This window comes from Botryllus schlosseri, chromosome 14, assembly GCF_051294905.1.
Source record: "Botryllus schlosseri isolate E-star chromosome 14, Bs_hap1, whole genome shotgun sequence".
NCBI lineage: Eukaryota > Metazoa > Chordata > Ascidiacea > Stolidobranchia > Styelidae > Botryllus > Botryllus schlosseri.
The window spans coordinates 1,149,370-1,167,379 of NC_137249.1; the positions used below are offsets into that span (position 1 = coordinate 1,149,370).

At 40.9% G+C, this 18,010-nt stretch overlaps 1 protein-coding gene across 1 annotated transcript; it reads right to left on the reverse strand.

The window, feature by feature from the left end:
* Nucleotides 1-14,333: 14,333 nt before the first annotated feature.
* LOC145454998 (peroxisomal succinyl-coenzyme A thioesterase-like) lies at nt 14,334-17,999 on the reverse strand. Its single transcript, XM_080332950.1, has 5 exons — nt 17,838-17,999; nt 17,082-17,180; nt 16,866-16,966; nt 15,963-16,200; nt 14,334-15,318 (listed from the first exon to the last, which is right to left on the reverse strand). The coding sequence occupies exons 1-5, from the start codon at nt 17,995-17,997 to the stop codon at nt 14,537-14,539; spliced, it is 1,380 nt and encodes a 459-aa protein (XP_080189076.1). The 5' UTR covers nt 17,998-17,999; the 3' UTR covers nt 14,334-14,536.
* Nucleotides 18,000-18,010: the final 11 nt, after the last annotated feature.

Below are 18,010 nucleotides of genomic sequence, written 5' to 3' on the forward strand. Positions count from 1 at the left end.
AAAAAGTTGAACAATTTCACTAGCGGCCTTGTGCTGAATTCGGCTTGACGTTTTCCTGCTTAGTAGCAATCTGGTCGAGAGGCTGTTGTGGACCCAATGAAATCGTCTCGTGAGCCCCACTTTAGCGGAGGGTGTAATATCTACGGTAGGCATTTAAACATACACTTAGATTGAAATCCGCCAAAGAATCATACAATTGTAAAGAACTAATTTCTACTTAACAGTTCTATACCATAAAAATCTAAAAACCTTGTGAACCCAGTGTATCTTCCGATACAATGCCAAAGCCAGATTTCCCCTAAAAATTTTAAGCCAGATTCCCCCCTAAAAATTTCAAAATTCCCCCCGGTTGGGAACCACTGGCCTAGGCTAAGGTGGGTCTCTGATCTTAAAGGCTACTTCAAGTTATTTCGACACCTTCCTTTTTTTCATTGTATCGCAGTCTTGTGATGTCTTGAAACGATGAAAATATTAATAAACCTGATTGAATTGAATCCGAAAAAAGCACTTCGCTAGGGTTGCCATATTTTGAAATCCAAAAAAAAAAAGGTCTTCTTTTAACAATCATAAAAATTAGTTTATGGAAATTGAAAACAGCATATTTTGACATATTTACTGGAAATATTGTTTTGTTTCATTTAAAAAGAACTTCACTCCCAAATTACCCACTTTTTACGTTACTTTTGTCGTGTCGACTAAAAAATTAAAACAAAGGTCACCAGTGCGGGATGAAGATCGGTCCGTTAGTCTGCGATCGTATACGGCAAGTCCGTGGTCTACGGATAGCAGCTTACAGTATATACTTAACTGGCAGTAGTTGACACGAACGTCCTGTGTAGTTCTTGACTGTAGTTCAATAGACACAAACAATTGCCTTTTCCAGATATATTGTACGGACGGTTATATCAATTCGGGTATTAAGCAGTGGGTTAGCGCACATGAGTCTCTCTGAGTCATTCTTTGATATGCACTGGGTTATAACTATGCGATAAGTCACGTGATGTAGTATTGTTCCATAACAGATAGGAGAGAGGGAGCACGATCTCCGCACCAGTCTAATTCGACTCCCGCCCGCATTACCCGTTCGCGTCATTTATGCCAGACTCAGTTGACCCTGTTCAGTGTTCATATTAGCCTAGCTGTAAAGGACGAATTGCCAAAAAGGATAACATTTAGGTGTCCTCAGGTTGCATTTTCAATTTCCTGAAAAAGGAGGACAAATATCCTCCTAAAAGAGAACGTTACCCCTACAGTGTTGGCGTAGGAGTAGGGGAGATGTGGTACCGATGGATCAAAAATTGGAAAATGATCGCTGGCCCCAAAATGTTCAGCCGAAAACAGCAGATCTTTTGCTGGCTCAGCACTTTGATACAAGCTCTACCTATCGCGCACATATACATGAACATCCGTCTTTTCAAAAAATATTTATGGACGTTCAAAATTTGTTGCTCGAACGTATCATCGGTCCCCACGCGGTGGGTCCAATGGCACACGACCCGGGGACCTATGACACATATACCCTAAAAAGCTCAGATGTGACAACTTTTCTTGCTCAGTATTATAATCTAAGCTACAACAAGCCAAAGAAGAATGTTTGGTCGCAAATGTCAAAAAATATAATAAATATTAACTCAAATGTTGTCATAAAATCACGTTTGGATTTAGGCTCGAACTTATAAATTTGAGGGTACATACATATTGCCCGAAAATCGACAGTGCGACTTCCAAATACCTCGTAATAGCGATAACACATCATATGCAATTATTACATAAAGATTTTCTGTACGTAGGCATGTTTCATTTTTTTCATGATTAGTATGCTTGATTATTTTACTTGATTTGGCTATTGTATCATCGGTCCTCACCCTACGAATTTTATACATGAATCGAAAAATATTCCACTCAAGGAAGGTACTGAAAAAATAATAGGTGCCATTATATAGCCTGATACAAGCCCTACACTTCACAATAAAAATGATTGCTGGTTTGTTCGTGTTGAAGGTTACAGAGAAAAATTTATATGTCGCTCTAAATTTAGTTTACACCCCACAAAACAAAAAACATCTCTGAGAGACGCCATAGCTCGCGCTCGTCGAATTTTTTTGTAGGTGACGAAAGATTTGGCCAGCATGCAATTGTAGACAAGTTGACGGAGCGATGACTTTCTCTCGTACTTGAGTCCTGGCCCTCAGAAATCCATTTTTCTTGAGCCGACAAGTGAAGGAGAAGTTGCGATCGTATTATCTGAAATGAAAAGTAACAAAGCAGTAGGACCCGATCTCATCCCAACTCACTTTCTGAAGCTAGTCTTTAATATTATTGGTGATGTTATATGCATTTTCTTTAATGAGTCGATACGTCTAGGCATTTTCCCAGATGCACTGAAAACTGCCAGAGTAATGCCAGTGTTTAAGAAAGGCTGTAAAAAGCTAATTTCTAACTACCGACCAATATCTGTTTTGCCAAATCTTGCCACGGTTTTTGAGAAACTGATTGACTGCCGACTTAAGAACTTTTTTGAATTGAATGCAGTACTGTCTCCGGTAATCTTATAGCTGGCGACCCGAGCGCAAAATTTATTTAAACCGGTCTCAATCGAAAGATATTTTCACACTGATTCCGAAAATATAAATTAAAATCTGGTCAGGGCACTAGAACCCCCCTAAAATCGACCTCAGAGTTCGAAATTTCCATTGTTCTGAACAATAGGGGCGCCTGAGCTGAATGGTCGATTAACGCCTCGTACTCATTGTGACGCCATTGAGCGTCTCGGCGAAGTCGAGCCGTGTTCTCCGCGACTCTCGCAGTATTTAACGCCGAATCAATCGCTGTACCGCGATTTTGATTTAGATAAATTTAAATGATTGCACTGAAGACTACACAACGCAACGCAAATGCGTCGTATCAATCACTGTAAACACGGGTGGGCTGTTATTTTTCTTCTCGTGTCAAATGAGAAGCAGAAAATACGTTGTGAGTAACGGTCACGGTAATTACCTAAAAAATATTTATTTGCAATCACAATTCGAAGCAACGGGTTACGTATACGAGGTACGTAGGTTTTATCCCACCCCGCAACATTCATAAGCAGGTTTTATGTTTGGGATTCCAAGTAGATTTTTGCGGGCCGCTCAGAATTGCTCCGCGGGCTGGATGGACAATTGGACATGGACGGGACGCGTACTTGGCATCAACCCCACACAATTCCAGATGCGTGACTGCGGGTGTGCGACTTCTGGTCCGAGTAAATCTAGCGATTATTAATGTAAGCAATTACAATATGATTAAAGGTGTTCTGTGATATAATTGGTCTGCGGGTTGTGAACGTCAATGTAGCTAGCGATTCCGTCACCCGGACTGACTTGAATACGTAACAAAATTGGGAATAAGCACATAAAATATAATTATTGATCATTTTTACAGAGAGAGATGACGAATGAACGCAATATGACTGCTGTGAGGCGAAGAAGTTACAGGTGAAAATGATGAAACGATGGGAAAATGACTCCGGGGATTCTCGCGACTGTGTCATGATGTTCGATCAAGATATGCCGTCAACTTGGCCATTATTATTGTGTTGCTGATATGTAAATTTGGTCGTTTTAAATACATTTGCAGGGATATATTACAGGTCGTGGCCCGGTAAATGTTGAGGGTTGACTAGTCTTCATTCAGAAGAAATTGATTGTATTTTGACTTGAATGTGGACACGCTCGACGACTGTCATATAGCCGGCAGGATGCTGTTCCACAATTGGGGCCCGGCATACTCGATAGAGCAATGCGTTTTCTTGTATTCCGCCCTGATCATATGATGGTTTCGACCAGGAAGAACGGCATCTAGAGAAATGTATATACACAAATGATATCGGATCATCAGCATGACAAAAATATCATGATCGAATTTCTGGGAACATTATTCCGAGTGCCGATAGGCTACATCACTACACTGTGAACCACACCAATTATTTCGTTTCGCCTGATACAGGTGCTCATACACAATGTATTGAAACATCGTGGCGCCCGGTCAAGGACAAGCTTCTGCGCATTATGCGAGGAACTTCCCCTGCATTGTTTCCCTCGCATTTGGCAGAAATTTGGTTTCGTTCACTGACCGGGGGCCGCTGGGAAGTCTACAATAGATTGCTAGAGTGGATCGCCCATGAATACCCAGCGTGAAGTGGTTGGTAATCTGATAGCCGACTGGTACGAAAGCTCCCAGCGCGGCGGTCGTAAAACAGCCCTTTTCAGGGCTACATTTCCATAAACAGCCCTTTTCAGGGCTACCTTTTCACTAACAGCCCTTTTCAGGGCTAATTTTTGGTGGCAAAGTTGCAAGCCTTCCCGTGGCGCCACTGTTGCGCTCTCTCAGCATAGGGATACCCAAGAGGATTTGTACTCCTTTTTGACTTTTTTGAAAGTGTCCTCGAAGGACGCTCAAATGTCCTCTTTTTTTTTGGTTAAATATAGGGTAAAATTCGACTGAAATACAGTAAGTAAGCACTGAAGTAACGATCCGGCGGCTATTTCGGAAGCTGATGGTCGGAAAGTTAACCTTGTTTGAAAAAGTGTCCTCTTTTCAGATTTCCAAAATATGATAACCCTATCTCAGCAGAACAACCGATTGCAACGTTTATTCGATTTTATCGCATTGCAACCTTATGTTTTTATTGTTGACGAATAAAATTTAAAGCAAAGTCAGGTTTCGCCTACGTTAAATTGGGGTTTCACAGGCAATTAAGGACGATTAATAGAAAAGCATATATATATCGAGCTTCTTTTCAAGATCCAACGTCGTAGTCAGTAGGGATGGTGTGAACGTGAGGTTCACGTTCGCGTTCTGTGTGTGAACCTCGGAAATTTAGAGGTTCGCGTTCACAACAGAACCTTGGTAGGTTCTGCACTGTGAACCTTTTCAGTAAATCGTAATTTGCACTTCATTATAAGATCTTTGGTTCAAATTTATTGCATTTCAACTGCGGGTCACTCTATGCATGGCGCTGGCAGCATAAAAAATCAACACCAAATGAGCATGCATCCTGACAACCTTAAAAGTTTTACTTGCTTTTTTGTTACCAAAAATTTCTCGACATATCCAGCTTTCCGTTTGTGAATATTTAGTGACTCTCTGCTGTGAGCTTGACCCGCAATCACACAACATCACGAGCGATATGCGTAGTCAGCGAATGATGCTTATTCAACCATCTATGACATTGATATCGTTTTCTGATGTAGAAAATCGAGCGGGCGTGCGGGGTCAATCTCGATTTCATATCTTTACTGTATCATTAAAACCAAATCCGTGCGATTAAGGTGCTGCCTACCGCTATATAACTTGTTGTTAATGGTATCGGTAGCAAGTACAGAAACCCGTTTTACACTCTGCTCAATATCAATGTAGCAATACTCAGACTCCGAATACATTGTCCGGTCTGGCTAAGACCATTAATTAAGGCGTAAGCTTATATCCCCTGGTAAGTCCTCGTCGAAATTGTTGGCAAAGCGACGGAATGTATTGATTTTATGAGATTATTATATCCTTTGATAACCGCGGTTGATACATTTAGCGACGTTTAAAACGCCAATATGTACTTCAGCAATGCGACATTATGTGGCCCGAGTCTTCGCTAGGTATCGTGTACTTTAATATAGGCAGCACCGTAACTGCCGCACCCCAAACCCCCCAATTGGGGGGGGGGCGAGCTCGAAGGGGGCCCAAAATTATTTCGTGAATTAGCATAAATCATAGAGTATTTTTTTTAAATTTATGCAATTTTTTCAAAATTTTTCGCGCTGCGCGCGATTTCATGTAGCCGTTTCTCTATGTTACCGGGTACTGGGCCATTACCGCGCCACGACCAACCATGACATACAATCAAGTTTTAGGCCATATAACATGCGACTCCAAGAAGTGTGCCAGAACGATCGGCAGCGAGAAAAGCTTGGCCCAAAAGGTCTATGCCCTTATGCAGACCGAAGACTTCGTTATATAGGCTATACAAAATGCATATAGGTTTAATTGTCCATAGGCGCCTAAATGACTGGCACCGAATGTTCCTGTCTTTGCAATCTGAACCTCACAAGACAAATACCATCCCGCTGGGAAAAATTTTATTCCAGTGAAGAAATACCAATTTGAAATCGTGTGCGTCTCTTAGTTTAGAAGCCTACGTTTGGGCGATTCTATATTTTTTGATATAGCAGAGTAAGCAGACTGGAAGTCACGAAATAACATCATGTAACGAAGTCATATCAACGGGTCCGTCCGCCCGAAGATGTTTAATCATTATTTACGGGCCCTCCCGTTTTCAAGACACTTCACTCAGCTCTACCAATAAATCTAATTACGTGAGTAGAGAGGACAATAAATTGATAGCATAATATATATGAAATCGCCGATCTGATTGACCGATTTTATCATAAATTATCGAAAATTTTCGCGCTTCGCGCTGGCTCACAATGCAGTACAGATAATTTCGTGACAAACGCGAACAACGTGATGGGGGGGGGTCGTTTTATCACCCTATGAGAGCCCAAGACCCACGTTTTTGGGGCCTGACGAGGTGCTGTTTCGTTCCTGCCAACGGATATACGCCCGAAGATGTTTAATTATTATTGAGTGGTCCTACCTTTTCAAACACACCTCAATCAGCTCTACCGGCAAATCTGGTTACGTGAGCAGAGAGAAGATAAAAATTGATACCAATATATGCAATTCCCGATCATACTGTCCGATGAAATCATGAATTGTAGAAATTTTCCGCGCTTCGCGCGCTCAGGCGGCAAAGCTGATTCACTAAACATACTCCCAAAGAATATGATGAATAGTGGTAAACAGTGTATCGCCGGAGGGGGGGTCTGGGGGGCGAAGCCCCCCAGAAGTTAGGTCTATAACCCTATGGGGGGCCCAAGACCAAAGTTTTGGGGGGGCTGACGAAGTGCTGTTACGGCCCTGAATATAGGCTATCACTTCATTGAAAGATAGGGTTGGAATTAGCAATATGACGTCACGAGGTTCACGTTCGTGTTCACACAGAACCTTTCAAAAAGGTTCGCGTTCACACGAACCCGAACCTTTCAGAGGTTCACACCATCCCTAGTAGTCAGTGCCAAGACTTAGTCAGTATGATAATTAGGAGGAGAGGATGTAGTGTAGCCCAACTCTGGAGGAGAAATGATGTATTCGCTCCTGGGTGAAATACGTGATAGTGAAGGTCAGTGGTGTAGCAGCGACTTGGTGGTGGCAAAATGAGGCTGCACAGTGCACACAACAGCCGGCTAAAAGCAGCGTATAAATGGTAGTCTTTTAGTTGGCGACCAGAGAGCCCAAATTTATTCAACTGGTGTTAATCAGAAGTTAGCATCGCACTGATCCCGAAAACACAAATTAAAATGTGAGCTTAACAATGGAACCACTCCGAACTAGCCGTCAAGACCGATTGTTCCGAACAACTCAAAATTCAAACTTAAAAAATAATTTCGTGGGGTGACGAAGTCCGACATATTTTTATTAATAGATCGCGACGACGAAACTTCATCAGAAAACGTAGAGCAAAATTTTATCTGCTTAAGGTTGAAAAGCATTGCGACCGAATGTACGAACTGTTTCATAATGAGTTTTACCAGATTATGAGGATGGAAATGTTTCGTAAACTAACACGATAAGAACTGGTGTGCTCTAATTTGTATTTGGCTAAATTTGTAAATGCGCGTCGTAATTATAGACATAGCCTATTCGTTTACAGTGATTGATACGACGCAAAATGGCCTGTTATATTATGCATTACCAGTAAATGTAAAGTTGATATGCGTAGTCTTCAGTGCAATCATTTATCGAAATCTATAAAAGCACTACGAGAAAACTACTCTGATTGGGACATATTCGCGTTACAGCGATTGATACGGCGCTAAATACTCCGAGAGTCACGGAGAACACGGCTCGACTTCGCCGAGACGCTCAATGGCGTCACAATGAGTACGAGGCGTTAATCGACTATTCAGCTCAGGCGCCCCTATTGTTCAGAACAATGGAAATTTCGAACTTTGAGGTCAATTTCAGGGGGGTTCCAGTGCCCTGACCAGATTTTAATTTATATTTTCGGAATCAGTGTGAAAATATCTTTCGATTGAGACCGGTTTAAATAAATTTTGCGCTCGGGTCGCCAGCTATAAGATTACCCTGTCTCCGACCCAGCATGGATTCAGATCCAACCACAACACCAACCATGCAATACTATCAATTGTAACGGACTATTACAAAACCATCAAGCAAAAAGAAAGTGGCTGCAGCATTTTTATCGATCTCCGCAAAGCTTTCGACACAGTTAACCACAGAATCTTAAGATACAAGCTAGAACACTATGGAATCAGGGGTATTGCAGCAACTCTACTTGAAAGCTACCTGGCAAACCGCAAACAATATGTTAAACTGGGGACATTAAGAACGACTACCAGAGATATAACTTGTGGAGTGCCACAAGGCTCAGTCCTTGGACCGACTTTTTTCCTCATCTATATTAACGACATTGTTAATGCATCTTTATTCCGCACAACGCTATTTGCTGATGATACTCACCTCTTCATAACCTCCAACACTGTCGATGATTTGCATGCATCTGTGAATAGGGAACTCCCAAAAGTGTCGAGATGGCTGCAAGCAAACAAATTGAGTTTGAATGCAGATAAGACCGAGATGCTCGTTTTAAATAATGTCAGTCATAATTTCACTGTGAACATCAATCATAAACAAATCTCAATATGTGACTCAGCAAAATATCTCGGCGTCACCATTGATTCCAAATTGTCTTGGAAGCAGCATATTGAATGCACAATATCAAAACTAGCTCGGTGTGTGGGAATAATGACCCGTCTCCAATCTTTGGTTTCCAGATCAGTACTACGAACCATCTACTTCTCTCTTTTCCACTCGCATCTGCAATATGGAATTATAGAAATTAAACATGGAACGGCAACGACCGATTTTGCAGCTTCGTTCCGCTTCGCAGAGGCTGGAGAGGAGAATTGTTTTGCGTAAGCGACTGTAGGATTTATGGCAATCCAAAAGCTATCTTCCCGAGCGCAGAAATTATTGAATCTGGTCTTGATCGAAAGCTACTGTTGCACTGATTCCGAAAATATAAATTTAAATAATGATCAGGCACTGATCCACCTAGAATCTGCCCTCCAAGTCTGAAATATCGGCATTGTTCAGAACAATCGGGTAACCGCAACACAATGACCATAACAATGACCCGTTGCGACTCTCCGATTGTTCGAACAATGCCGATATTTCGACTTGGAGGACGGATTCTAGGTGGATCAGTGCCTGATCATTATTTTACTTTATATTTTCGGAATCGGTGCAGCAGTGGCTTTCGATCAAGACCATATTCAATAATTTCTGTGCTCGGGAAGATAGCTTTTGGATTGCCAGAAATCCTACAGTCGCTTACGCAAAACCACTCTCTACTCCAGCCTCGGCGAAGCGGAACGAAGCTGCAAAATCGGTCGTTGCCGTTCCATGTTTAATTTCTATAATGGAATCGTAGTATGGGGAAATGCATGTACAACATTTTTGTGCAGAATTCGAACCCTGCAAAACCGTGCGATACGGCTGATCTCATCTGTACCTTTACGTACCAATTTATCGCCTTACTACCGTAAGCATCGAATTTTGCGAGTTGATGAACTGTATCGCTTCGAAGTATCAAAAGTTGTTCACAAATATTTTTCCAATAGTCTCCCTCCTGTGTTTGATGACTTTTTCATACCTGCTAAACATGTCCATTAGGGTTGTCCATAATTTGGAAAATCTTACGAATCCTCCGTTGTAATGTCTTATTCTATAGATTACTGAGCCTGAAAGAAGCTCACAGGAAGGCCGTTAAGATTTCGTGCAAAGCGTTTGAAAGTAGCTGCCGAAGAATGGGCGTGCCACCGACCATAGAACGGCGAGAACACTAGCAATCACGAAACCACGGCTCTTGATTGGCTAATCCGTTATACTTCAATGACCACGACAGCAGCAGCTTGCTGTGTAGGTGATCAAGGAGTCTGCTACCGGCGGCGATTCTGAAAGCGCATTTTATGTAGGTTGACAGATAATGATTTAGGATTGATTCAGGGTATGTTGAGGTACGAAATACATGATGAACAAACAACAGCTGCTTTACAAAAACGTCTAAAGCATGATCGCTTTATTGTGAAGGAAACCGCCGTAGCCTATATGCCTTGTTTTCAACGAGGGAAAGCATAGGCGCTTATGCAAATACCGACGGATTCCTAGTTTCAGAAAGGCTATATCATTATTGAATACAAAGATAAAGCTTAACAATGACACTAAAATTTGTGTGATCTTATTGGGCTCAGGTTGTAGTACATAATTGAAGTTTTGAATGCTCTAGGGATCGGCTGAATCAAACGGTTAGGCTTGGCACTCATCAGATGTTTACAGCAAATCAGATGTTCACAGCAAACTGAATTCACTTGTAAGTGTTTCCAAAGTCCGTAATGATGCCGCAGAAGCGAGGTTTAAATGCAAGCACAGACTATGCTTGATATGATGTACAAACTATGCTGCATGCTATGCACTATGCAGCATTGCCTGTGCCTACCTTACACCCCTTTTCTGCGCGATTATTAAGGACTTTGACATATCCTGTTCAGCATAGTATGTGCTTACCATTACACCTCTTTTTTGCGTCACCATCAAGGACTTTGACAACACTTGCAAGTGAGTACATTTTGATGCAAGCATGTGACAAGTGTCAAGCATAACCTGCTGATTCAGCCGATCCTTAGAGCTTTCAAAACTTCAACTCTGTACTACAACCTGAGCCCAATAAGATAACACAAATTATAGTGGCATTGTTAAGCTTCATATTTGTATTCAATAATGATATATTCTTTCTGAAACTAGGAATCCGTCGCTACTTGCATAAGCGCCTATGCTTTCACTCGTTGAAAACAGGCATATATATACGGCGGTTCCCTTCACAATGAAGCGATCATGCTTTAGACGTTTTTGTGAAGCAGCTGTTGTCTGTTCATCATGTATTTCGTACCTCAACATACCCTGAATTAATCCTAAATCATTATCTGTCAACCTACATACAATGCGCTTTCAGAATCGCCGCCGGTAGCAGACTCCTTGATCACCTACGCAGCCAGCTGCTGCTGTTGTGGTCATTGAAGCATAGCCAATTAGCCAATCAAGAGCCGTGGTTTCGTGATTGCTAGTCTTCCTGCCGTTCTATGGTAGGTGGCACGCCCATTCTACGGCAGCTACTTTCAAACGCTTTGCACGAAATCCTAACGGCCTTCCTGTGAGCTTCTTTCAGGCTCAGTGTCGTTTTTTATCAATAATCTATAGAATAAGACATTACAACGGAGGATTCGTAAGATTTTCCAAATTATGGACAACCCTAATGTCCATTCCCATTACACGAGATCTTCGTCTAAAGGAAACGTCTACTTACCCCAACCCAATAGCAACCTAACTAAGAGATCTATCGACTACTCGGGACCTATCATCTGGAATGCATTACCATCACATATCCGTGAATTGCCTTATAATAGATTCAAAAAAGCCCTACTTGATCACCTCTTGTCGTTACACTAACACTGTTGCCCTACCTCGCCCAGACATTGCTTCATTGATAATTTGCTACCATTGTTTAATTTTTTTCTATTTTCCTTTCCTAACTAAACATTTTTTTACAGCCAGACTGTTCTGAGTCAAGTGTACCTGTTTGATGCTGGTGTGATCAGACTAGATGACCTTCACGGTCTTATCGATCATTCCTATCTAATACCGAATACTGTGCATGCATATTTTCTGTATCACATTCACTGCCGTTTGTTATGTATTTTGGTTCGATGAAAATAAAGACTCTCTCTCTCTCTCTCTCTCATGGAATTATCATAGAGAATTTTCAAAGTATTTTCGGTCCCAGTGATCCATCGGTACCACATCTCCCCTAGGCTATATTGAAGTAAGCGTGCTGTTGTCTGGACCTGCTGGAGGCCGAGTCCAACGTAAGTTGTGACTATGAACTAGCAGTAGCGGATGCCGATCCTGGATCTGATAGCTGAACGATGCATGCGACGACAGTTGCTTCCGTATTGGTCGGATGAATATGAACAGAAGGATAGCGTGAGTCCCATAAGGGATATTTATAACAGTGTTGGGATGACTCGAGTCATGACTTGACTCGAATCACCTTTTTCGTATGACTTGACGTGACTCGGCGCTTCAGAAACGTGGATTGACTCGTGACTCGAAGCAAAATTTACGAGTCAATTTCAAGTCATTATAAGTAACCGACGTCGATTAAAGCAACTTACCTTATGTACGTTCTGATGGTTGTTCTCGATACGCGTCGCATTTAGCTACGTACTCATTTTGTATTTTCGTGACATTTCATGCTATCATTTTGATCAAAATGTCTAAATCGCCGTGGTGCAAAAAGCCTTCGATGCGAAAAGCACCACTAAATGTTTTTATACATAATAATAATAATTCTCGATACGCCGGTGTCACTTGTGAGAGCAACCAGTCATTCCCTGATCCCCTTTGTCACATCACAAATAAATTGACCGCTCACGAAACGATCACAGCTTACGCTGTTGTAGTCGTAGTAGCGACCAGGCTTGGACAACTAGAAAATTTTCAGCTTTTCTGAATTAGATTAGAATTAGAATTAGAGCTCCACAGTTTTTTTCAAACTAGATTAGAATTAGAATTAGAGCTGCACAGTTTTTCCAAATTAGATTAGAATTAGAATTAGAGCTACACAGCTTTTTTCAAATTAGATTAGAATTAGAATTAGAGCTACTAAGTTTTTTCCAGATTAGATTAGAATTAGAATAAAAGCTATACTTGGTTCGCAAAAACTTGGAAATTGAATGAAATTGTATATGGTAAATGAATACAGCAAAATGCAGTTCACATCAAATAACAGTGCGTGGTGCAAAAGGCCGTGAGGCGATAAGCGCCACATATTTTTGTTTAATAAACAACAACAACAGTGCATTCCCATAAACATGAGAATGGTTAACTTCTGTACACCAAGCTTGGCTCGATTTTTACTATACTTTAATAAAATATTACTTCTTTTATGGTAACCGTGGGCATCGCCCATGTTAGTCAGCATGGCGATGTACTAACGTAAAGTTTTAGAAACTAGAGCTACTCTAGCAGGCTATATTTGTCATAATATCTACTATGACTGCACGGTGTAAGTAAGGCGATGGCGGCTTGGCACTGGATTTCCCTGCGCAAGCGGGATATTCTTTTCAACTCACTGCAACAGTGCAATATGCCTCGGACAAAGAGGCATTTTCAGGAAAACAATAATTAGATTAGAACTAGAATTAGAAAATACGGACATTTCACAAATTAGATTAGAATTAGAATTAGAGCGTAAGAACATTTCACAAATTAGATTAGAATTAGAATTAGAGCATGGAAGCATTTCACAAATTAGATTAGAATTAGATTACTGGCATTTCGCTCTAATTTAGTGAAATTAGACAACTAGAATTATCTAGTTGTCCAAGTCTGGTAGCGACGTATCTTTGTTTCTTAGACGGCTCAGTGCTTATTGCGCAGTGCTCACCTTTAATAACTCTCTAGTATGATTTAAATCGAACGAATATAGTTTATGCCTTTATATTCTCACGGACGTGTGGATCGGGAGTGTCTATTGTGCCACATCAATTTGTTCAACGTCTCGAGGCTTCGTATTCGATCCTCTGCGTTGGCTGATAAAATCAGACTGTAGCATGTAGCTATAGTTACTCATGTATTTTATTAGCAGTTGTGCGTGTGCGCGAGCGATACAACACCTTTTTGCATGTATATTTAACGTTATAATCATTATTTGATTCAAGATAAATGGCCAATTAATCTGTCCTTCACCCAGTTAGCAAAATGTAATGACTTTGCATCATCACTCATACTTCGAAAATCCAATTTGACTTGAATCGTGACTTGACTTGACTTGACTCGAGTCACCTCCAAAAACGAGTGACTTGACTTGACTCGAGTCACATTTGAAAATCGATTGACTTGACTTGACTCGAGTCAAAATGTGCAATGACTCGAGTTGACTCGTGACTCGAAGGTAGTGACTTGATCCCAACACTGATTTATAAATGTGCGGTATATATATAGGGCGATACACGAAGAAGGTCGTAAACACGTCACAGCATGGTGATGGGTAATTGGGTGTGTACGGCGTGAGTAAGCGCATGACTATTGGCTACCTAGCATAACATATAATGAGAGGCCAGGGGTACTTTACACCGCAAATTTGATAACGGCTATGCCGCTATGCGGTATACGTCAGTACCAATGTTATTTACCGTAATGCATTCATCAACTTTGAAATAGTGTTGCGCGACTGCAAAGGAGATAACGTATGGCACTATGCGCATGGAAGTCTACTTTTTAAGCACCATCAGCGAAAAATTGAATTGCTATCGTCATGTGGAACGAATATTATTGATTCTGCAGCTGAAACGACAATCTCATCTTATCCAACGTGGGTTTCTAATTTATCGCTAAGAAAGTTCAAAATTCGAGGCCACGAATCGTTCTGAGCAGAAGAATGGAAAGGCTGCTTTCCTCCGTTCAAATGAGCTTCCCCGAACGTCCAAGCCACCCGAGCAAGCGGATAATATTGATGTTCTATCAAATGACCAGCACCTTCGTAGCTGACGACTTCGTAATCAGGATGCCCGACAGATTCTAGGATATCTGTCGTGACGGACGACAGCAACTTCGCCGGAACATAACCATCATCTTCACCCGCCACAAACAGATACGAAATATCATGTCGCTCGAAGAAATTTAGACTGAGCGACTGTATTTTATCAAGCCTTTTCCCGGAGATTGCGTAGCAATAGTTCCATCTACGGATCCCGTCGCTGCTTAAGCTAGTGAGCAGTATCGGCTTAAACTTGGGCGACAAACACTCCCCCTTGTATGTGAGTTGTCCGGAAGGAAAAGACCAACCATTTATGCATGCAACGCATCTGATGAGACCCTCCGGCAAAACGCTAGCGGCTGCCAACGCTATGGTTGCGCCGTAGCAGTTTGCAACTACACCAACACCGTTTTTATCATCTACAGCAGAATTGTTCATCATGAAGCGGACTGCTTCTTCAACATACTCTATTTTGACATTGAAGAAATCATCTGATAGATCGTCCTCCCCAAAATATTTGAGAGCGAGGGCAGCGAACCCGTGACTTGCTAGTAGGGCAGCTTTATACTTCATAGCACCGGGATAGCCACCACTCATGCTAACAACTCCTGCAATACACATACAGCACTGGTATAATGTAGGCCAGTAACATCGACGTAATATCTAAAACATGGACACATTACGGTATAATCGACTATCACTTCTAATATTATCTACATGACTTATCATACAAGGGGTTTTAAGCCTTTTTTGCTCATGGCCCACTACATAATAACAGAAAATGGCGTTGGTCCATTAACGCTCGTAAAACACCAAGTTTCAACAACACAATATCAAATTTGAATATAAGACTCATGGATGTTAACAAACTTTTGAACAATAAACTAATTTCCTACAAAACGAATCAACGATTCGGGTATTTCTGATATTAACTAACGATTGGCTAATATGAAAACCAATGATACAAATTTTTGTGAAATTATAAATCTTGTGATAAATTAAACCAATTTTGCTTTGAGAACGAAGTAATTCTGTAGATCGTCTTGTATATTTGGCGTAGAAACAGACAAACGAAATGTCCTAGGATAAATACTCATTTGGGACCCCGTGCCAATTGCAGAAATGCTGGAATGTCTCTTATTTTCTACAATCATACGTTCAATAGTCCTTGCTATTCATAATCGTTTCATTCATGGCTGCTATCCCTGTCACAAAGTAACAGAATTGCAGCAGGCATTACAAAACATTTCACCTGGAAAAGGACCTTTGCCCGGAGGAAGATAGAGAGTAGCTCTCACTTTTCCATCCCAGACAGGTATCTCAACAACACCGGGAGCAACGTATGTTCTTGATATCGATAAATCTGGATCGATCTCGAACCGGTTTTGAGCTAAAGTGTCATCCAGAGAATGGATGAAATCTTCAAACACACGGAAATTTATTTGGAATGGTTTCGTTGGATCCTTCATCATGAACCTGTGGTGTTTTCTCTGTCAAAGTCATTTACTTCATCATTGGTTTATTAGCAATTTTATCAGTTCAATACACCACAAAAAAAATGCGATACAATGAAAAGAAAGGAAGATGTCGAAGCGACTAGGAGTTGTCTATGGAATCGGACACCCACCCTGGCCTAGGCGATGTAAAGAGGAGGCATGCACACTGAATGAAAGTAAAGAAGATAGTATAGAATAAAGAAGCGACAAGAAATAGGGCGGCATGTCATGGGAAGCGAGATCGATAGGTCAGTCGTGGTCCGGTAATCTTGAGGATGGACTGTATTTATTTAGTAGTAATTGCTTGTATTTCGACTTGAATGTGGACATGCTCATCGACTGCCATTGCAATGTAACAGACCAAAATTTCAGAAGTTTTTTGAATAGACAGAACAGCTAGAGCAGTTATTCAAATGGCATCGACACTGGTTCCAGAAATTATCTTTCTATTCAAATAATTTATGAATTTGTTGTTAAACACCTGCAATGTCTGTTCCCAAGTGTTGTAATGGTGTAAGAATTGGTAAATGAAAGCTGAGAAATGTCACAGAATCATTAACGCTTAATATGCAATGCATACTATTGAATGGCAGATTATGAGTAGGCCAATTTACAGGCAAATATGTTACATAATAGCATGATAACAATCACATAATCACCTTGTTTAGAATAGACGGCTTCATAAAAGATAAAGGTCCCATCGGTTCAATACCATGGTAATCACCCCCCACTGACTGGTGCTTTGCAAGCGAAATATAACCTACAATGAATTAGAACTGATAAGGCTTCGGGGTGCAGGTATTTTTCAGTTGGTGTGAAACACAAAATATCAGAAATTCATTTTTTGTGAATAATTAGGTATTCGATGACTTTACCATTGTGATCAGCTACGTAGTGGCCAAAGCTCTCCAGAATTGCCGAAGTTCCAGATGAAACCGAAGAATGAAGAGTGATTTTCTGTTCTGGACTCAATCCTAAGAAAAGGAATTGTTTTGATAAGGAAAATGCAGTTTTACAAGAAATTTCATACTCTGTCCAACATATGTTTTCAGATATTAGTAGGCCTATGTTTTAATTTGCTATCTAGAGTTACCATATTTTGACATCCGGAAACGGGGACACTTTTTACAAATCAAAAAACTTATAGAATTGGAGAATACGGGCAATTTAAAAATTTTGACCGGAAATATTGTTGTTTTGACTCAAAATGGTTATTTTTCCAAATCTACTAGCCGGAAGACTCGCTCTAAGGATGTTTTCAGTCATCCTTGTCGTGACTGATGTCGAAATCCAGATTTCGGGTCATTTATGACGTTTTGCAGTTCTGCCTGTACAATCGCCTGGCTGTCAAAGCTATAAAGGAGGACGAATTGCCAAAAACGAGGACATTTTTGATTCCTTGAGAAAGGAGGACGTATGCATGGTAACCCTACTATATGCTAACACTGGCTACACTTTGAATTGAGATTTCAATGCAAAATGAAATATACAGTGGTAGAAGAGGCATAGGCCTACATTGTCCAATGTCCATTCATCAATTCAGCAAATGACAATTCTATTACTCTTATGCTTCAAACAATTCCTTTACTATTCCCACGTATCATCCTACAGTCTAGCGCAGCAAATTATACCAGATATCTCGAGGTGGATTAGTTCATCAGCAAGACTCAAATCTTTGTCCACAGACAATCTTCCCAATTTCTTCGCTGAAGATGTGGAGAATTCCTGTTCAGTAATATTGAATGATGATAGCACCCTGGATGTGATTTTTGCTCGTGATAAAAATGCCATAGTCAACACTGAC

Excerpts from the sequence above, each read along its gene's own strand:
- LOC145454998 (XM_080332950.1), bottom strand. The coding sequence starts at position 17,997 with ATGGCATTTTTATCACGAGCAAAAATCACATCCAGGGTGCTATCATCA. Across the intron at positions 17,181-17,837 it reads AATCCACCTCGAGATATCTG|GATTGAGTCCAGAACAGAAA; the intron begins GTATAATTTGCT and ends TCCTTTTCTTAG. Across the intron at positions 16,967-17,081 it reads CTACGTAGCTGATCACAATG|GTTATATTTCGCTTGCAAAG; the intron begins GTAAAGTCATCG and ends AATTCATTGTAG.